This window comes from Peromyscus maniculatus, chromosome 13 (assembly GCF_049852395.1).
Source record: "Peromyscus maniculatus bairdii isolate BWxNUB_F1_BW_parent chromosome 13, HU_Pman_BW_mat_3.1, whole genome shotgun sequence".
In the NCBI taxonomy this organism is placed as follows: Eukaryota; Metazoa; Chordata; class Mammalia; order Rodentia; family Cricetidae; genus Peromyscus; species Peromyscus maniculatus.
In genome coordinates, this window is record NC_134864.1 from 39,660,429 (window position 1) to 39,678,970 (window position 18,542).

The 18,542-nt window shown below is 49.4% G+C and overlaps 1 protein-coding gene across 2 annotated transcripts in view; it reads left to right on the forward strand.

The window, feature by feature from the left end:
• The window catches only part of Nhej1 (non-homologous end joining factor 1), a 97,212-nt gene extending 85,338 nt beyond the window's left edge, over positions 1-11,874 (forward strand). For both annotated transcript variants that reach the window (XM_076550036.1, XM_015985646.3), the window contains 3 exons: positions 10,214-10,331; positions 10,857-10,975; positions 11,396-11,874. In XM_076550036.1, coding sequence (XP_076406151.1) covers positions 10,214-10,331; positions 10,857-10,975; positions 11,396-11,470 — 312 coding nt within the window. In that variant the 3' untranslated portion in view covers positions 11,471-11,874. The remainder of the gene's footprint in view (positions 1-10,213; positions 10,332-10,856; positions 10,976-11,395) is intronic.
• Positions 11,875-18,542: the final 6,668 nt, after the last annotated feature.

Here is an 18,542-nt window from a genome sequence, read left to right on the forward strand (position 1 = left end):
GTCTCCACAAAACCAGGAAGGCAGAGGAATCCGCACAGGGCTGTGGCATGGTGCAGAGCTGGGCCTTGGGAGTGTTAGAACTAACTGGGGGTGTGTTGTTAAACGTGGTGCTTTTCCCTTCCTGGTTCCACCACACTGCTTCGTTTCCATTTGGGAAGGGATGTTGAGGTAACAGAATGTGAGAGGGGTGATAACCTGATGTTGAGACTGCCTGTCCCGCTGTGAGGCCAGCCGGAGCCAGAGGGACAGGAGCTGCTTGTTTTGGGCAAAGGGGGGGGGGGCAAAGCAGAGGAAAGGGAGTTGGAGCTGCGAGTCCACTGATTCCACTTTCTGCGAGGCTCAGAGGACTCATCCCCCCAGGAAACCACTCTGGTCCCTGGAGCCCCTTTGCCACTCATTAGTTGCTCGGCAGACTAGAAAGCCATGGTTTGTGCTGGGGCTGGGTGGGGCTCCTGGGACAGTTTGGGCTCTGGCCCTCCAAAGGGGAGGGGGTGGCTCTGGAGTGAGCGGAGGGTCACAGCTCAGTCTGTGCCATTTGCTTGTCACCTTGAGAAGTCCCACCTTGTCTAGCAAAACCTCCTTTCAGAGGCAGCCACCACAAAGGGCTCTTATGAGAGCAGCCGCCCTGCCCCCGCCCCCACTCCACTCCCTCTGCCATTATTTTTCTTTGGGGCCTTCCTGCAACGACTCGACTCGGAGAGGCTGTGCTTCTTTCTAAAGGCGATTCAGAATCTCGAGTCTCCCTGTGCCGCAGTCAGCTTGTGACTTTCTGGTGCCCTGGGAGGCTGTGCAGGGGTGAAGCACGGCTCACCCCCTCAAGAAGGCATTGTGTTCTTCCCTCTGCCGCTTGGGCCGGTCCTTTGGGGCCTCAGAAGGGAGACAGAGCTGGTTTCTAGCAGCTGCTGGGTCTCAGAACAGGAACCATCCCCTCAGGGAGAAATGGACTTGTCCAAGGTGGTTCTGTGAGGCTTCTGCCTCGTCGTGGGTCATGGGGACGTTCTGAAGGCCGCTTCTTGGGATCTCCTCCGTTCTGCTGTGCGTTGGGAGAACTAATTAATCCTTTGGCCTTTGTTTTTTTCTTGTATGAAATGAGACTATTTTACTGCCTGGCTGATAAGGTAACTGTGGAGGTCTCTTGGGTTAATTTACAAAGTTAGTTGTTCATGACAGCAGCTGCATAACTTGGTGGTAGAGGATGTGCTTAGCATGTGTGACTCTCGAGCGTCACATCGCTTTTTAAGTTAGCCAGGGGTGGTGACATTCACAAAACGATCACAAGCAAGTTCGAGACCAACTACCCAGTGAGATGCTGTTTCAAAAAATCAAACCAAACCAAGCATAAAAATCAAAATCTTCAGTCTTGGAAGTGCGGCTGCAGCCTCCCGCTTGGACCTTCCCTGTGGGGCTTTCTTCCCTTCCTCTTCTCAGACTGAACCAGAGGAGTTAAGTAGCACAGCCAGACTTTTGCGACTGTGTACCTGGAACTGCGTTGAACTCTTCACCTGTGTTAACCTCTGTTGTATTTCCAGCACGGTGAGAACCAGATGTTAAAATTATCCCAGTCTCAAGTGAGGCCTCAGGAGGCGACCAGGGAACTGGACTGGATGGCACACAGGATGCTTACACGTTCGATGTGAGCATGCCTCTATTCTCCCACCTCATTCTAAAGGGGAAAGGAGACTGTACATTAAATAATTTTCAAGCTCTCTGAGCCACAATGGATTTGTAAGGTCTCTAAACACAAGATTATGCCCAGCTTGCTCACTGTTCTTTTCCCTCTAGCCCAGCGCTGTGTGGCTGCTTAGGAGTGAGAGGCTAATTGTGGAGGTCAGTGGTGGCCTTGTGACAGGCACAGACCCAAACAAAGCTGAGTCAGACCAAACACTGAGCAGCGTCAGCTGCGCTGTTGACCTCACACGTGGACCTTCAAGGACAGTGTGCCCTTAGGATGCTGTGTGTTCTTCCCGAGATACCAAGGTTTCTCATCTGAGCAGATAGACGGGTCGACTTTTTTCTCCCCTTCATGAGCGACTATTATTTGTACAAAACAGTGGGTTTCAGCATGACATTTCCGTACATATGAAATATGTACTTTGGTCATATTCATGTGATATGGGACTGTTAAGACAGCGAGGGACAAAACGGGAACCCCTCATGGTTAGGTCTTGCCGAAAACTCAGAAACTGTATCTGGATGAGGTGCTGTGGAAAAGCAGGATGGGACGGTTGTCGTCTGAAGCCCAGGCGTCACCACTGTGTGACTGTTCTCTCGGTCCCCTTCCTGTTGTCCTCTCTCACTTCTGAGGAATCCAAGAGATTAATCCCACCCAAAACCATTTGGCTGTCAACCCTTTGGGTGATGGACTGGAGGACAAGCTTTTCTGCTTTCCAAATAGCCCTCATGGAGTTATGTAGCAGTCCTTCCATAGCCTTGTCAGGAAGCAGGAAATATCAGTAGTCATGAGAAAGCATTCCCAGTTGAAACACCGCTAGGCAGCTTGGGCTCTCTTAATACTTTAAAAATTATTTAAATTGTGTGTGCACACACACATGCACATACATGCCATGGTATGCCAGTGGAGGTCATGTTTTGCATGTTTCATGGAGAGAATTAGAACTGAATTTCCTTTGTCCCCGTTTCCTCCTACAAAGGTCAGATGGAATGAGGTAAAGCCTTGATCTCTTGAGCAGGTCCTGAGAAGTGGGAGAACAAAGGTGACTTTTTGTTTTGTTTTGTTTTGTTTTGTTTTCGAGACAGGGATTCTCTGTGTAGCTTTGGCGCCTGTCCTGGAACTCACTCTGTAGACCAGGTTGGCCTTGAACTCACAGAGATCCGCCTGCCTCTGCCTCCTGAGTGCTGGGATTAAAGGCGTGCACCACTGCCACCCAGCGTCCAGAGGTGACTTTTGAGGATCAACAAGAGTTGGTATGGGGAAATGAGGAGCGGGTGTCCTTCACAAACACCAAGGAAGGCAGCTTGGCAATTAAGAGCACTTGCTACTCTTGCAGAGGACCAGAATTTGGTTCCCAGGTCAGGTAGACTCACTACCTCCTGTAATTCCAGCTCCAGAGGATCCAGTATCCTCTCTGGACTCCACAGTACATACATTCCACATGTATAGACCTTCCCCCATGTATCACATAATTAAAAAAATAAAAATACGTCTTCTAAAAGACCAAAATTAATCACCTCCCAGGATCCATGACTATGCTCCCGAAGTAGGTGTGGGTGACTTATTTTTCTGGTGAGGAAACAAAGGTTTTCAGAGCAGCAGCTAGTAACTCACTAGGGCACTGGTGGAGGTAGGATCTAGACCCAGGCCTTCTCACACAGAAGCCTCACTCTTGGTCTTCAGAGACTGAGGAATAGGCTGGCATGGTGGAAGGAGATGGTGACCCTGGGCTCTCTCCCTCACCTGTGTCTTGACTAATCACTGAGTTGTTGGGAAATTCTGTGCTTTGGGATGCCAGTCACAAGACCCTGCTTTCTCCATCTGTGTTATCATTTGGACATTCCTCGAGTCAGCTTGGTGGAGGAATAGGACCAGGCAAGAGACGGCTCAGAAGTTGGCCCCACATGGTGGTGAATGCCTCTACAGGAGGTGGAGGAAGAAGGATCAGAATTTCAAGCCAGTCCCTGATACATGGTAACATGTGTGAGGCCACCCTGAGCTACACAATACGGTCCCAGTGTGCCCTACAAAGGGAAGAACATCCATTTCCTGAATAGTGCTCGGTTCTCTTACTAATCTCCTCACAAGCTCTGTGGTACAGGTGTTCCCAGTCTCGGCTTCCTCTGCCCCTCTGTCTTCTTCCCCTCCCCTGTTTTCTCAAAACAAGACACTAGAAGCAGGAACTGGGTGTTGTGGACACAGCCATCAGCTCAGATTGCTGTCTTTTTCTTCTTATGCATCTCTGGGGACGGAACCTAGGCCTTCCCAGGCTAGACAAACCTTCCCCACTGAGCACGCGCCAGCCCAGCTTTCCTTTGATTTCGGGAGTTCATAGGTTTCTAGATCCTTCCTGTTACATCTGCCCTGTGCCTGACTCCTGTCCCGCGACACCCAGCCCAGCAGCTTGAAGGTGTGCAGGCCACCCTTTTAGATTCCCCCAAACCTCACAGCCCGCGCTGCTCTCACCCACTATCCCTTGCAGCTTCCCTCTATCTCCTCAGTGATCCTTCTGAACATAAAGCAGACCATGTCAGCTTCCGCTGCATCATGTCATGATTGCTGTAAGCACAGGAACATGTCCGTGCACCTGCCATGCCCGTCCTCTCGTGCAGGGTGACCACCCAATGTGTCGTTCATATCCAGACACCTGTAAAGAGAAAGAGGTTCTAATAATAATTAAAATGGATAGTGAGCTTAAAGTGGACTGTTCCAGGAAAACTGGAAATAAGTCACCCATATGGATGGATCACTCTCTCACTTCCATTTAAAGTTTTTGAATTGTACTGCATGATACCCTCCTTGACCTCTGTTTAAAACTATATAGGGCTGCAGAGATGGCTCAGCAGTTAATAGAGCTTGCTGCTCTTCCAGAGGACTGAGCATGGCTTCCCAGCACCCATGTCAGCTGGCTGCAGCTGCCTGTAACTCACCTCTAGGGGATCTGACATCCTCTTCTGACCTATGGGACATGGACGGACGGATGGACAGATGGGGACACACACACACACACACACACACACACACACACACACACACACACAAATAAAACAGTGCATAAAATTATTGCCCCATTCCACAATGCTTTGACTAAGTTATCTTATTCAACTTAGGGTGACAGCCGTGCCATGGCACCCATGTAGAAGTCAGAGGACAACTTGTGGGAATAGCTTCTCTCCTTCTACCCTGTAGGTCCTGGGCATTGAGCTCAGGTCATTGGGCTTGGGGGCCATCTTGCCAGCCCCTGAGAGTATGAAATCAGCCCTGTGTTTGTTGTGGGTCTCTAGAGTGCAAGCCTCAAGAGGGCAGCACCTGCTCAGTCCTGCGTGCCTTAGTAAATAGTTGGTAGTTTTTAGACTTGAATAGGTTGGCACAGGGGGTCATGTTCCTTAGTAAATGGTCGGTAGTTTTTAGAGTTGAATAGGTTGGCACAGGGGGTCATGTTTCTTGAAAAGACTTTCTCACTAGATGCCTTCTAAATCATTTGTCATGCTCCCATCTGCTTATTTTGGCAATCCTTTTGGTGGTTAAAGGCTTAGAGGAGTTTTCTAAAGCTGTTTCTTGTCTCTAAGAGAAGCTAATGGAGAGTGTCACCAGAGTCCCAGACAGAGGTGTGGGCTCTGTAGGGAGACAGCGAGAACTTCTTACCTTTAGAGAAGTCACGTTTGGGGACCTGACCTTGGTGGCTGTGACAGGATGAGGGTTAGTCCCCAGGCCTTGGGACTGTGCTAGCTTCTGGGACAAATGCCAGAAGCAACCCAGGGAAGGATGCTGGAGGGTTCTGGTTAACTTGTTCCCTTCTCTTTCTATCTAGCAGATCTGTCCTTAGACAGAAATACATATCCAGAGGGGAGCTGTGTGTTAGTGTGAGCCTTTCTCAGGAATCTAAAGGTTTCTTTTCTGGAACATCTCAGAAGAAAGAATGGGGGAGCAGACCACCTACTTCTATTGAAAGTGCCCATTGGGATCTTACCCACAAATCCTCTAGGATTCCTTGCATTTCTTCACCGTTGGGAATGTATGTGTTTGGAGTTGGTGAAGGTGGGGGTGACCACAAAAGAAGGTGGGCCCCAGTAGCAAAAGTAGACTGCATCAGGGACAAGAAGGGGAAATAAGGTACCCCGAGGGGGTTCTGTCACTTTGGTTTCCCCAAAGTTTCTGATAAGGTATAACAGGAGCCAGAGTCCTAGTGAAGTATCTCAGGAGGGTACACATTTGTTGGTGATGAAAGGGCTATGCAGTGGCTGGTGGGAGGGCTATGCAGTGGCTGGTGGGAGGGCTATGCAGTGGCTGGTGGGAGGGCTATGCAGTGGCTGGTGGGAGGGTTATGCAGTGGCTGGTGGGAGGGTTATGCAGTGGCTGGTGGGAGGGCTATGCAGTGGCTGGTGGGAGGGTTATGCAGTGGCTGGTGGGAGGGTTATGCAGTGGCTGGTGGGAGGGCTATGCAGTGGCTGATGGGAGGGCTATGTAGTGGCTGATGGGAGGGTTATGCAGTGGCTGGTGGGAGGGCTATGTAGTGGCTGATGGGAGGGCTATGCAGTGGCTGGTGGGAGGGCTATGCAGTGGCTGGTGGGAGGGCTATGCAGTGGCTGGTGGGAGGGCTATGCAGTACTTGTGACTATTGAAGTCAGTAATGAAGAAGGACTAGGAGTTGAAATAAATGTAACAGAAAATCTAAAAGTGGAACCCAGAGGAAGTTCTGAGTCTACATCATTGTTTTAGTATTACTTGGGCACCAAGGAAGCTATTGCAAACACTATCAAATAGAGAAAGCCAATTATAAACACAAGGAAATCTCCATGGGCATAACCCCGATTCAGAGAAAGCAGGCTGCAATCCAGTGGGTGTGAGTTTAGCTTTCTGGTTGCACTCTGCATTGCACATCCCATTCTTTCACACTTTTGTACCTCACGTTTCCATTATGCTCCGAGTCTGCCTTTCAAAGCTCCCCTTGATGTCACCACTTGTGAGGCTTTTTTTCAGGACTCTCAGTTGGAATTCACCCCTTTCTTCTCTGAATTTTTATCACCATTGGTTTGTAATTCTGTAACTTCATATCTCTTGAAACACAAAACCAAACAATAAATATCTGCCTATCACACACATGCAAATGTGAATTCTCAAAGGTAGGACTTTTATTTACGGCTGTGTTGTTGACTCAGATCTGAGTCCATCCCCTGCACCTCCTCCTATAGTGCCTGCTCTCTGTAATCCCAGTCCCCTTTTCCCTGGCTCGAATTATCTCGGGCTAATCAGATGAAAGGGTTCTGCAGTGGGCTCACCTGACTCTTCCTGCCCTGCCATTCTGGGCAGTGACCCGCTCTGTGCTGGTACACAGTGCTCCTGGCTAGGCGTACTTACAGCAGGAGACACTATTTATTTGCTTTGCTTAGTTCCAACTCCAGCATTCTCGCTTTGATCTCTGTGGCCTGCCCCACCTCGCCCCTACCATTGTCCGGTCCTGGGAGCTAATGTTGCTGCTTTCCTAACTCAGGTGGCCACATAACTCTCTTCCCTGGCTGTGCTGAGAGGATGCCCAGGGACTCAGTCATGCTGGAGAGCCACTGTGAATAGAGGACGGCGGCTCAGCCCCCGAGGGCTCCAGTCTGTACCAGTCACTGCTTTTCTCTCCCACACTCAGTTCTCCTTTTTTATCTGTTAGGTTTTCTTGTCCCCTTAGTGATAACAGCTAAACTATGATGTGATCCTGATAAAGACTAGATTCCCATTTTGACTAAACCTGCCGTTCGGAGAAGTAAATAAGTAGTAGTGGTGTTATGTTTATGTCGTGAGGACAGACTGCCTAGTATTCAGTTTCTTCTGCTTACTAGTTGTGGCTAACTATCTCAGTCAAATGGGGCCACACTAGTGCCCACCATGTTCGTTCATCCACAAATAGTTGAGCCCCCAGCAGGCGAGGAGCTCTTCTAAGTGACAGGAAAGTGGTCATTAAGAAGATTAAAAACAGTGGGTTAGTATTTAAAATCCTTAGAGCAATGCACACAGTAGGCATTTAGAAAATGTAGTGGTATTGCTAGTACTTTTCTGAGACTAGATGTGTGAACAGGATAGCCATTGGCAGCCACAGGGCCAGATCTCTCCAAGAAGGGAGAATAGAGGAGGGACCAAGATTAGGTCCTAGACTTGGATGTAGGGCCAGGGTAGCCATAGCTTGAATGACTTTTACTTCTAGCACTTCATTTACGGGGTGAGGACATGAGCTGGGTAAAGATCAGCCTAGAAAATGAGTCTGTTTCCTCCCATGTAAAGGGAAGGAGCCAATGCCCCTGGCTGCCTGGATTCTGCCAGGCCTGTTTGTACAGACTGGGCTGTGCCTACTGAATTGTATGTGAACGACCCAGAAGGGGATCCATTTCTTGAGCACAGACCCCAGACACTGAAGAAAGGAGAGCATCTTTTGGTTTCTCAGCCGCCAGGGTCTGCTGCCCAGCTAGTGGGGGGCTGTCTTCTGGAGAGCTGGCTTAAGGATCGGAGAGTCAAGAGAGGCAGAGTGGAGGCGCTGTGGCCTGCTGCTTCACCTTCGGCTTCGGGTCACTCCTCAGAGTGTAACTGAAGATGGCCCGTATGATAACTCGCTGGGATTACTGCCGGAGGCAAAGTTTAGACCTGGGCTCTCTGATTCATTGTCTGTGCTCTCCAGTGAAAGTCCAAGCCTCATTGAAACCTGGGTTCTATCGCACTAAAATGAAAGAAAGTCCATGCCTGAGGTAGTCCTCACAGAGTGATGAGTGTTTTTATCCCCTGGGGTCAACGACTGACTCTTGAGCCTCCACCCACTCAGGGAGACTGACTGTAACCCCGGTGATCCGGCACCCACCCCACTGCTTCCCCCAAGTTCTGGGCCGTTCTTTCCCCACAGTGGGCTTCAGAAATGATGTCACGCTGGGGTGTAGCTTCAGGGGTAGAGCATCCACCTAGCATGAGTGAAGCCTTAGGCTCGATGCCCAGCGCCATAAAGAAAAAAAGTTCTCGGGCCGGGCGGTGGTGGCGCACGCCTTTAATCCCAGCACTCGGGAGGCAGAGCCAGGTGGATCTCTGTGAGTTCAAGGCCAGCCTGGGCTACCAAGTGAGTTCCAGGAAAGGTGCAAAGCTACACAGAGAAACCCTGTCTCAAAAAATCAAAAAAAAAAAAAAAAAAAAACATCCTTAGATCACAGGAAAGGAGCTTGACATGAGATCTTAAGTACAGGCTGAGGACTTGGTTCCCGTGTAAGCTTCTGGCCCAACTGCTCTCCTGGACCTGCTAATTTGGCTGGGAACCATCATTGTTGGCATGCCTGGGGACAGATGAATTCCAGGACTCTGAAGTACAGCTAGATTGGGACCACCAGACACCATACTCTCATCACATTTTTACTGCGTGTAGTTCAGTCTTCGGCCATTCTTTCAGTTCAGTTCAGCTGAAAAGAGAAAGTAAGCAAAGCCTGTTGCTGTGAATGGAAGTCATCTACCATTCATCCCGTGGCAATGGTGATATAATTAAAGCAGTTTCCCAACTTCCATGTCATCGTTATCTCCTTCAGGAATCTCTCAACTTTTCCTAAATCATAATTCCACAGATGTACCAAAGGTCTGTCTATGGAGCCTGTAAGATGGCTCCATAGATAAAGGCGCTGACTGCAAAGTCTTATGACCTGAGTTCCATCCCAGAACCCATATGATAGGAGGAGAGAACCACCTCCCACAGGTTGTCTTCTAACCTCTGCATATGTGTTTGCAGAGATGCATAAATGAGTGAATGCAAAGATAACATCTATGCACTGTATGTGTCTATGTTAATGTACTATAAAAGAGGAACTTTTTTCACTCCTCGAGAAACTTCTCACTCCCCTTGGGAGAAGTATCCCTTCACTGAGGGGCCTGTGGAGTAGAGTAAGCACAGCTGGATTTCAGGTCCAGAGTATAAGGTGGCAGGTGGGTCTCCAAAGCTCTGTCCACTGTACTTTCCAACTCTGACTAAAGTCACGCCGCCATAATTCTTTCTTGTTTCTCAGTCTGTTGTCCCTATTTCGTCCCCTTCTCCCATCTGGATTTCATTCTTTTTCTCATTCTACTGTGGAAGTTCAGAAGTAAATGTCATTAAGACAGCAAACCGTACATCTCAGGGATGCTTAGGACAGATCATTTCTTTGGTGGATGGTGGTGCTGCTGGGGATTGAACCCAGGGACCTATACATGCGAGGCAAGCACTCTGTCAATAAACTGTACCCCCAGCCAAGGAAGATAGTTTCCTAAAACAGCCCCCCAAGAGGTTAAGAAGAAAGAGGCCAGAGGCCTGTGGAGGGTTCACAGGAAAGCACAGTTGACTTCATGACTGGAGGAGCCGTCAGAGTGACCTTTCAGAGGCCAGTGCACAGGAAGGCTTATTATAACCAGCAGCTCCAGCAGGCTTTCAAAGGGAAGCCGTGTATTGGGTCATACTTCTTCGTTCAGTTGGTCTGCAGTTGATGGCAGTTCTGTCAGTGGGATATCAGCTCTCTTCTTTAGCCAGGCAAACCAATGACAATGTCACCTTTCCTCTAGAAACTGCCGGAGGCATGCACCGTTGGTGATGGAAGGCCATTTGCCATGAATCTGCAGAGTGTGTATGTGGCAGTCACCAGACAGCAGATCCAAGCAGGGCAGAAGCGCCGTGGCTCTGGTGAGTATCCCAGTCACAGCTGGCCTGCGTGGGGTAGAGTTAGAGCTTAGGTCTATGCTGTTGGATTTAGCGGTTCTAACCATATCATCTATTCACATTTCAATCAGTAAGAACTAAATAAAATCAAAAATCATTCCCATGTGTACTTTAGCCATATTTCAAGTGCTCCGTAGCCACGTGGCCGGTGCAGATACAGAACACATGCCCCACCACAGAGCATTCTCATAACTAGCCGGCCCCAGTGCCTAGGAGTTAGCAAGAGCACTAACCAGAAAATTAACCCGGGGGCTGCATAGAGATTTGCTCACCTCCCGTGAACCAAGGAAACTCAACCTACGTGCTGAAAGTGGGCTTTGGAGTCTTCGTAGGAACAGGGTTTGCTCAACGTCAGCTGGAAGCTGCCTCCTTCAATCTGTTAATATATTAATAGCAAACTCTGCCCTTCGTCCGAATGCTTGGTGAATGCTTCTGCTCTCCGGAGAGCAGGCATTTTTCTCTGCCTTCTGTTGATCTTTCTGATTTCAGGAGAGACTCAGACATCATGCAGCACCTCCCCTCAAAGAACTGATAGCCAGCTTCTGAACCAGCCAGAACAGCCAGCCTCCTCCACTCCAGCCCTCTCAGAGCCTGAACAGGAGCCCACAGTGAGTGACACGAACAGCTTCCTGGGCGGCCTTCCGAACACTGGAGAAGTTGGCCCCGTAACCTGGCAGCCATGGTTTCTGTGCTTGCTGCCTAGTTGACACGGCCTTGGTGGTGTGAGAGAGATTGTGGGCTCCTGCCAAGTTGTAGAGCATCGTGCTTTCTCACATCCTCCTCCCTTGCTGTCTCCTGTCATTCTTGAGTTGAGTGATGAACCTCGACTCCCTTTTCACCGGAAGCAGAATATACTCTACTTCCGGTGATGGACCATGAGAGACATGCCCACTTAGAATCTTATAGCACTTCCTAAAATAAACCTCAAAACATCTACATCAGATACTTTAAGAAGGGCTTCATACCAACCAGGAGCCAAGAGAGATCTGTTTCAAAACTCCAGTTAACTGGAATTCCTTTTCTTCTAGGGTGCTTCAGGCCCAACGCAGAGACCTCAGCTGGCCAAGTCCAAGAGGAAAAAGCCAAGAGGACTCTTCAGTTAACTTGCCATGTCTCTGCCACCGAGAAGGGAGCAGAACAGCTTCCCAGCATAATCTGGGAAGGAGCTTGCATGGCAGAGCATCCCTCGGATGGAGCTGCAGTCGGAGGCCTAAGTTTATGTTGACAGGCCACCTGAATGGGGACTTCCTCACTGGTGGAAGTTTGGCTCTGGCTCCAACTCATTGGCATTGGTATTCCATATGGATTGAAGTCAGCTCCTCATTCAGTGGCGTTTTCTCTAGAACTCGTACCCTATGGTGAACTTAGATTAAAGCAAGTCTGCAAAGAGGCACGTGCCCAAGACACCCATCTGCTTTTTGTAAGGGCCCCTGGCCAGTCCTACGTGGCTCTTAGAAAAGCGCTCCTCTCCTAACAGAATAAAGGGCCCACGCTCCCCTGCTGTTGAGCCTGCCTGTCTGTGATCTAGAACATGTTCCTGCCCACAGCCCCTGTTATCCCTGCCTCACGACTGATCCTACATCCTACAGGTTTCTCATCAGCTTCTCTGATGTGGCCTGAGGGTAGTCACAATTAGACATCTTGATCTTGAGAACTCTCCATGGTGGTACAAGACAGATTACTGCTCTCTGTCAAGCTTGGGTGTATTTCTTGTGTCCTTCTAAAGCACAGAGAACAGGTTAAACCATAGTGTCAGACAAATAACTACAAATGGCTTCAAGAACTAGGGCGAAAGTCAGGCCCCAGGGGTGGGAGAAAAGGGAATTTGACTTTCTTTCTCTCTCTCTCTCTCTCTCTCTCTCTCTCTCTCTCTCTCTCTCTCTCTCTCTCTGTGTGTGTGTGTGTGTGTGTGTGTGTGTGTGTGTGGTCTTTGTCTTTACAGCCCCCCCCCCACATCCCAAGACAGGGTCTCACTGTGTAGCCCCAGCTGGCCTGGAACTCACTATGTAGACCAGGCTGGCCTATGAATTCAGAGATCTGCCTTCCAAGTGCTGGGATTAAAGGCATGTGCTGGCTTGAACTATGTACAAGAGGATGGCCTTGAACTACTAGTCCTTCTGCCTGCACTTAAGTGCTAGGATTACAAGCGTGTGTGCCACCACACCTGGTTTATGCATTCTGGAGATCAAGTCCAGAGCTTCTTGCATGCTAGGCAAGTACTCTGCCTAGTAAGCTAAAACTCTAAATTTGACTTCTCTTTCTTCACTTTAAATAATGGAGTAAGTTTAGCTATGAGGCTAGGGAACAGGAACCCCAGAAGTCCCCTAGAACAGAACTGGTATTGAACAGTATCTAATGGGAAGATGTATCAAGGCTAGGATGCCCCTGGAAGATTGCTATGAGTTCAAGGCCAGCTTGGGCCACAGAATACGATCTTGTCTGAAACCAAGAAAAGGCTGTGTAAAGGGCAGAAGCCCAAAGTCACTCTCGGGCACCCGGCTTATCTGCACAGTACCTTGACCTTCTCCACCATGTCCTCCTCTATAGTAAGACCATCTGAAACTTGAACTTGGGTTGGTAGCAGTGGAAAGTGAACTCAGATGTTCAGTGGGAACACTGAGGTAGAGGGGGGGAGATGAGGAAGCCATTTTGGTATGCTTGCTTTGGAGGGCTTTCTCTTCCATGTCTCTTCCCTCTCTCCCTGAAACTGATGTCTCTGCCCAGATGTCAGTCCTTGGAGACAGGATCATAGAAGTCATGCTAAAGTACTGATTATTACAACAAATAGCTAGCTCTTACTGAGTAGTTCATGTCCCGAGTAGTCTGTCCAAATGAGTGTCGGGTGCAGAGCGTCATCATCTGAAGATGGTACCAGTGACCCATTAGAAAACCTAGTCTTGAAATGACTGACCTATTAAAGGTCAGACAGCTAGTAAGTGACAGGCAGAATTAGTGAACATCTCAGCCAGTCACAGCTTATTAGATACTTGACTGAACATATTTCCAGGAAGATTTTGTGTTCTCTTGCCGTCTTCCACAGTCTACATCTCTCTCCTGCGTGCAGACTCACCAAAGCAGGAGCCCCTGAGGATGCTGGGACTTTCTGCTGCCGCCATGCTCCTGCTGTGGCTCACATCGCTCTACCTTCCTCTACCTTCGGGCCACACCACCACGGGTGTGCCCTGCGGTAGACACTCACCACAGTGAAGCTCTGTGCCCGATGCTGGCTAATCCTTCTGCCCAAATGGCAGCCTTGAGCTGGCGTTCTTAATCACGAATCCCCTAAAATTGCAAGGAAAATCCCCCAGACATAACTTGGTTCATTTTCTCGTGAGATTGCGGGACTCTGTCAAGAGTATTCCTAGTCACCTTCCAGTCCACTGCTCCTGTGTGCCTAAAGGCTGCTCCTGCCTTGGGGGCATTGCTCAAATGCGCTGTTAGGGAAGCATTACTGCCAGAGGCCCTGGCTCAGGCATCACTGAAGCCCTTACCCCTGAGCTAGGGTGGTGTTTGAGAATCATTCATCCCAGGGCAACTCCAGGGAAATCCCCGCTTTGACAAATTGGCCTAACCAGGCTCTATTCCAGCCCTGCCCCTGGCTTGGGCCCCTCCCTGAGGCCCCCAGCCTGGCCCAACCCCCCACTCCCCATGCACATAAAAGGGTCGAATTCTCGTGGCTGCTCCATAAATTTTATTCCGTAAATATTAGTTTTCCCTGTGTTTAATAAAGCAGTGGCCCACCTCCCCGCCTACCCGCCCGCTCCCCGGGGCCGGGGCCGGGGCCAGGGCTGGCTGGTGGGAGAAGGGGCTCTTTCAATGGCTTTGGAGTATTTTTAGAAAAAAAAATAATATAAGGTGGTTTACACGAGCAAGCCAGCAAGCCCGGAGCAGGGCTCGGGACCTCGAGGAAGTTCCTGCGGCAACTGGTCCTAAAAAGTAGGGAAACAGCGCCACCTAGGTCGCAAGGCCTCCGTGGTCTTGTTGGTTGATTACCCGCAGTCAGCTAGGGACCCGCCAGCTAGCACAGGTCACTCCCCGCCGCCGAAGGGGGTGTCCTCTCTGTACTGCAGCTGGGGAGTGGCCCCTTACCTGGTGTCTCACGGGGTTTCCCAGCGGCCCGTCCAAGCTGAGTCCTGGAAAATCCCAGCCGCGTCACTCCTTTTTCTGGACACCAGGAGCCAGCCTCCCAATCCAGGAGTGTTTCCAAGGGAGAGCGAAGGAACTGAAGAGGAAAGAGCCATCTTCGTCTTCCCTGGAATTCCTAAATCCCAAGGTGGCAAAGGGAGAGGTCCGGACTGGCAGAGCTCAGCCTGGCTAAACTAAGATCTTTGCAGGAGGGCTGCTGGGTTCATCCCGGGCCTTGAGGGGAGGACATTCCTGGTTCATTTAAACCCACTTTCACCTCCCAAGCCCTTACAGCCCTGTACAGGTGGGACCATCAGGAGAGTCACAGGGGCCCCTGTGTATGCTACAAAGATGGTCGTGACTTGAGAGGTGTGCACCTCTTCTCCCACCTAGCCCGGGATTCTTTCTCCATCATTCTTTGATGTTGCTAGGGACAATGTTCCTTCTCTCCACTTACTTGGTTTCTTCTTTTCTCCTACTCACAAAACTGCAAAGATTTGCTCCACGGAGTTTAGGGGGCCCTAACTCCTTCAATGACTTCGTCCTGATGTGAGCTAACCTCTGCTAACCCCGTCACCACTGTGTTATTAATGTAACCTATGTCAACAGGCACTTTCCTCATGCACTTTGTTTTCCTCTTTTCCCGTGAGCAGAGTTTCTGACTCCTACTGGGAAATGTCACTGCAATGATATTATAGTAAGCACTAAAGGTATAATAACTATGGCGACGTCTTTTAAGCAATCAGAATGTATTTTTCTAAATTCTTCTCTGAGTAATTTGTCTTTTGTAATATTCTTAGAGGTGGGAGGAACCTGTTCAAAGGGAGCAAGTGACATACTGTAAGAAAGCCATCAACCATGGTCACTGGTCCCTGTTACCTGGAAAAGTTAGAACAGATTATACTAGACCCTTTAGATACACGAGAAACCTCAGGCAAAGGAGGAAGTTGCTTTTTGGGGGGCCCCTGGTTGCTGACCCCAAGGATACTATATGATACTCAAGCTCAGGTGTCTTTGTTGCTCTTGGTCCCTTCCTTGGTCCATGGCCCACAGCCTCAGAAGATGCTCCTTGAGGGAAAACATTGAGAAGAGTATGAGGCCGCTTGTCTGTGTGTGAGGGATGGGGACCCTGGGGATCCTGGAGAAGCTCCAGCCACCACCTACTCCTTCATCTCAGAGTGCTCTAAGGACCACCTTCACATACAGACACTGTCTTTATGATGGTCCTTTCTATATCTTCCCAGTGCCGTGGTTTCCACCTCTCCACCCTGGCACGTGGGATGTCATTGGATGGTACCAAAGCACTTTTCCAAATGCTTACTCTCTTTTCTGGGCTGGTAAGTCTCATACTCTCCCTCAGTTTTTCTGTCTGGACCCCAACAGACCTTTGATGGCTTTCCACAGTCTTGACCCTCATGAATGGACCTTCTGGGCATCCGACTCTCATGGACTTCTGAGAATCAGACCGACCTACCAGGGGAACCCGGAAGAGGCACTGAGAGAACTCCAGGGTGTGGGGAGCACACAGCCATTGACTCACCTGGGAAGACCGTGCCAGGATTACTTGTCCGCTGGGCCAAGGGCCAGTAGTTAAAGGAGCATGCAGTACCACTCTGCCTCCTTGGACTTTGGGGCCCCAAACAGTGGCAGAGCTGGGGAACTAGAGAGTAGAACTTGGGGGCTCCTGGGAGTCTCTTCTGAAATCTGGGTGTTATATTTACTTTTTCATATTGGCAGCTGGAAGGGGAAGCCCATCCCAGCTCACCATTGTTGTCTAGCATGGTTAATCAGATCCTATAATCCTGCTGTGGAAATATTGGGCCTCACTCAAAACAATAGAGACCAAGAATATTGTGGTTAAATTTCAACCAACTGCCTCCCTGGCCTGTTTGCCTAACCCCTACCCCCCTCTCTCGGGCCAGAGTCCTCCCAGCTTTATGGACCCCTGATAGGATCGACAGCCTGGTCAGAAATCAGTGACAGGAGAGGGGAGAATGGAGTAGGGGGGAAACAGTCCTCTTGACTGCCTTTCCATCCTTTCCCTCCTCCTCCGGGCCTGGATTGGTGAACAGGAGCGATAAGAGGAGTCAAGAACAGTGCTGCTTGGGGTCGTGGGTGGCAAAGGAATCCCATATCCAAGACGTGAGCAGCAGAGACTTCTGATGGTATCATTGCCATCTGATGCTCCCAGGGCACAGAGCAGTGCCAGCTGGTCTTGCACCACTCCTGGGAGGAATGGGAAGACACTGGTTGGGAAGGTGGAGTGCTAATAACCCAATAGGCAGCAAACTTAGTACTAATATCGCAAAGGTCTGTGGGGGCGATACTAACGACAACCTGCGTGATTTCACGGTGGTGGCCAGCTCCACTGGGCCACTAGCTTTGATGGATATGAATTAAATGTAGCACAAAGGAATAAATCAGAGGAGGAGGAGGAGTGAGTGAGTGAGTTTTGAATTGAAAGAAAAGATGCAGTGCCTAGATTATGATCTGTTCATGGAGAGGCAGAGAAAGTTCCCTTTGCAGACTCTGAGCCTCTCTGGGTTTGCACTTGGCTGTGTACACCCCAGATATACAGGCCACAGGTTACAGCCACACTGCTTTTGGAGGTGTCACCAGTCAGTGACGTGAGTTACAGTGAGGCCCCAGTGCCAGCACTGTGGACTATTGAACGGTCAAAGTATACATGCATTTTTAGGATTTGAAGAATGGTAATGGCAGACTGGTGCCAAGTGAAACTGTATTAATCTGTTCATATAGGGCGGGGCGGGACAACACTGAAGAAGTTCTGAAACTGTTTTTTTCCTAAGGGTGCTAAGTGATGACCCAGGGAGTGCCAGGGTTCCTGGAGAGAACTTTTCAAAGCCATTGTAAAACAGGCACGACTTGGTGGGAGCTGAGCTTCCCACCAGAAAGCGGCTTGGAGAGCTAGCAGCTCCTGGGAGTAAGCATCTAAGATGTACATATAGTTCCGGGTGGGAATCTCCTGAATCACTTGTGGTCAACAACTGGGGCCGAAGCAGGTAGAGGCACCAGCACCATGATAGTCTAAAGATGATGGGAGCCCCTTAACATTTAAGTGGTTGAGATGGTGAGTGGGAAGGATTCAGTGGGAAGCACGGTCCCCCTGGAAACTCTAGACAATGTGCCGGATCATTGACCAGAAAGTAGGGCATGAGAAGCCAAAATGGCTGGTTAGATCTCATGGTGCCCGTGGACTTGAATTGTGGGTGGAAAAGACCCAACGGGAAAAAAACCAGTTCAGATTACTACAAAAGACTTGAAGGGGCTGGCACAAGGGTGTGGGTTAAGTATTGGGAATAGATAGAAAACGGGAGTTACTGAACATGCATTAACTCAAACCATGTATATATTAAGCACCCCTACCAATTGGTATTATGTTACCTCTGTGTGGCCACATAGACACACGCCTTCTTTTCAACAACCCTGCACAAACCCAAAGCAGAGAGCAGATATTTAAAGGGTAGGTTTTATTCCCTCAGGTTACCCAAGCATATTAAATAGAGACCCCCTTCTCTCTCATTTCAAAATCTTATATATAACTATGTTCTGTACCTACTCTGAACTATATTGTGTTCATCTATATTTACATATTAGTGCCTTTAAGGGATAAATTATCTTCACTTTGAGCTTTATAAAAAAAGTTTGGAAATCACCTTCAAGGACTGGAGGTATGGCTCAGGGGTACAGCACGTGCCTTGCTCTGTTGGGGGCATGTCAGGCTCGTCGGGGCCCCACTCCAGGCTGCTCTGTTCACTTAGACTGCTCCTTCCCCAGGGTTGTGCTTGAGTCAAGCCTTCAGTTCCTTCAGGTCTTTGCAGATTGCCCCTTCCAGGTGAGGTCTACCCGCTGAGCTCCCCTCCCTACAGACTGGCTGGCCCCCAAGCCCTTGCCCCGTTAATGCATTTTGTTCATTATCCCCCCTAAGGTTTTTCTAACACAGTGTGTATTTTACCTTATTATCTTTGTTTTTAGTTGTCTATCTCCCCAATTCCTTCCACTAGAATAAATCTTCATGAGATCCAGAAT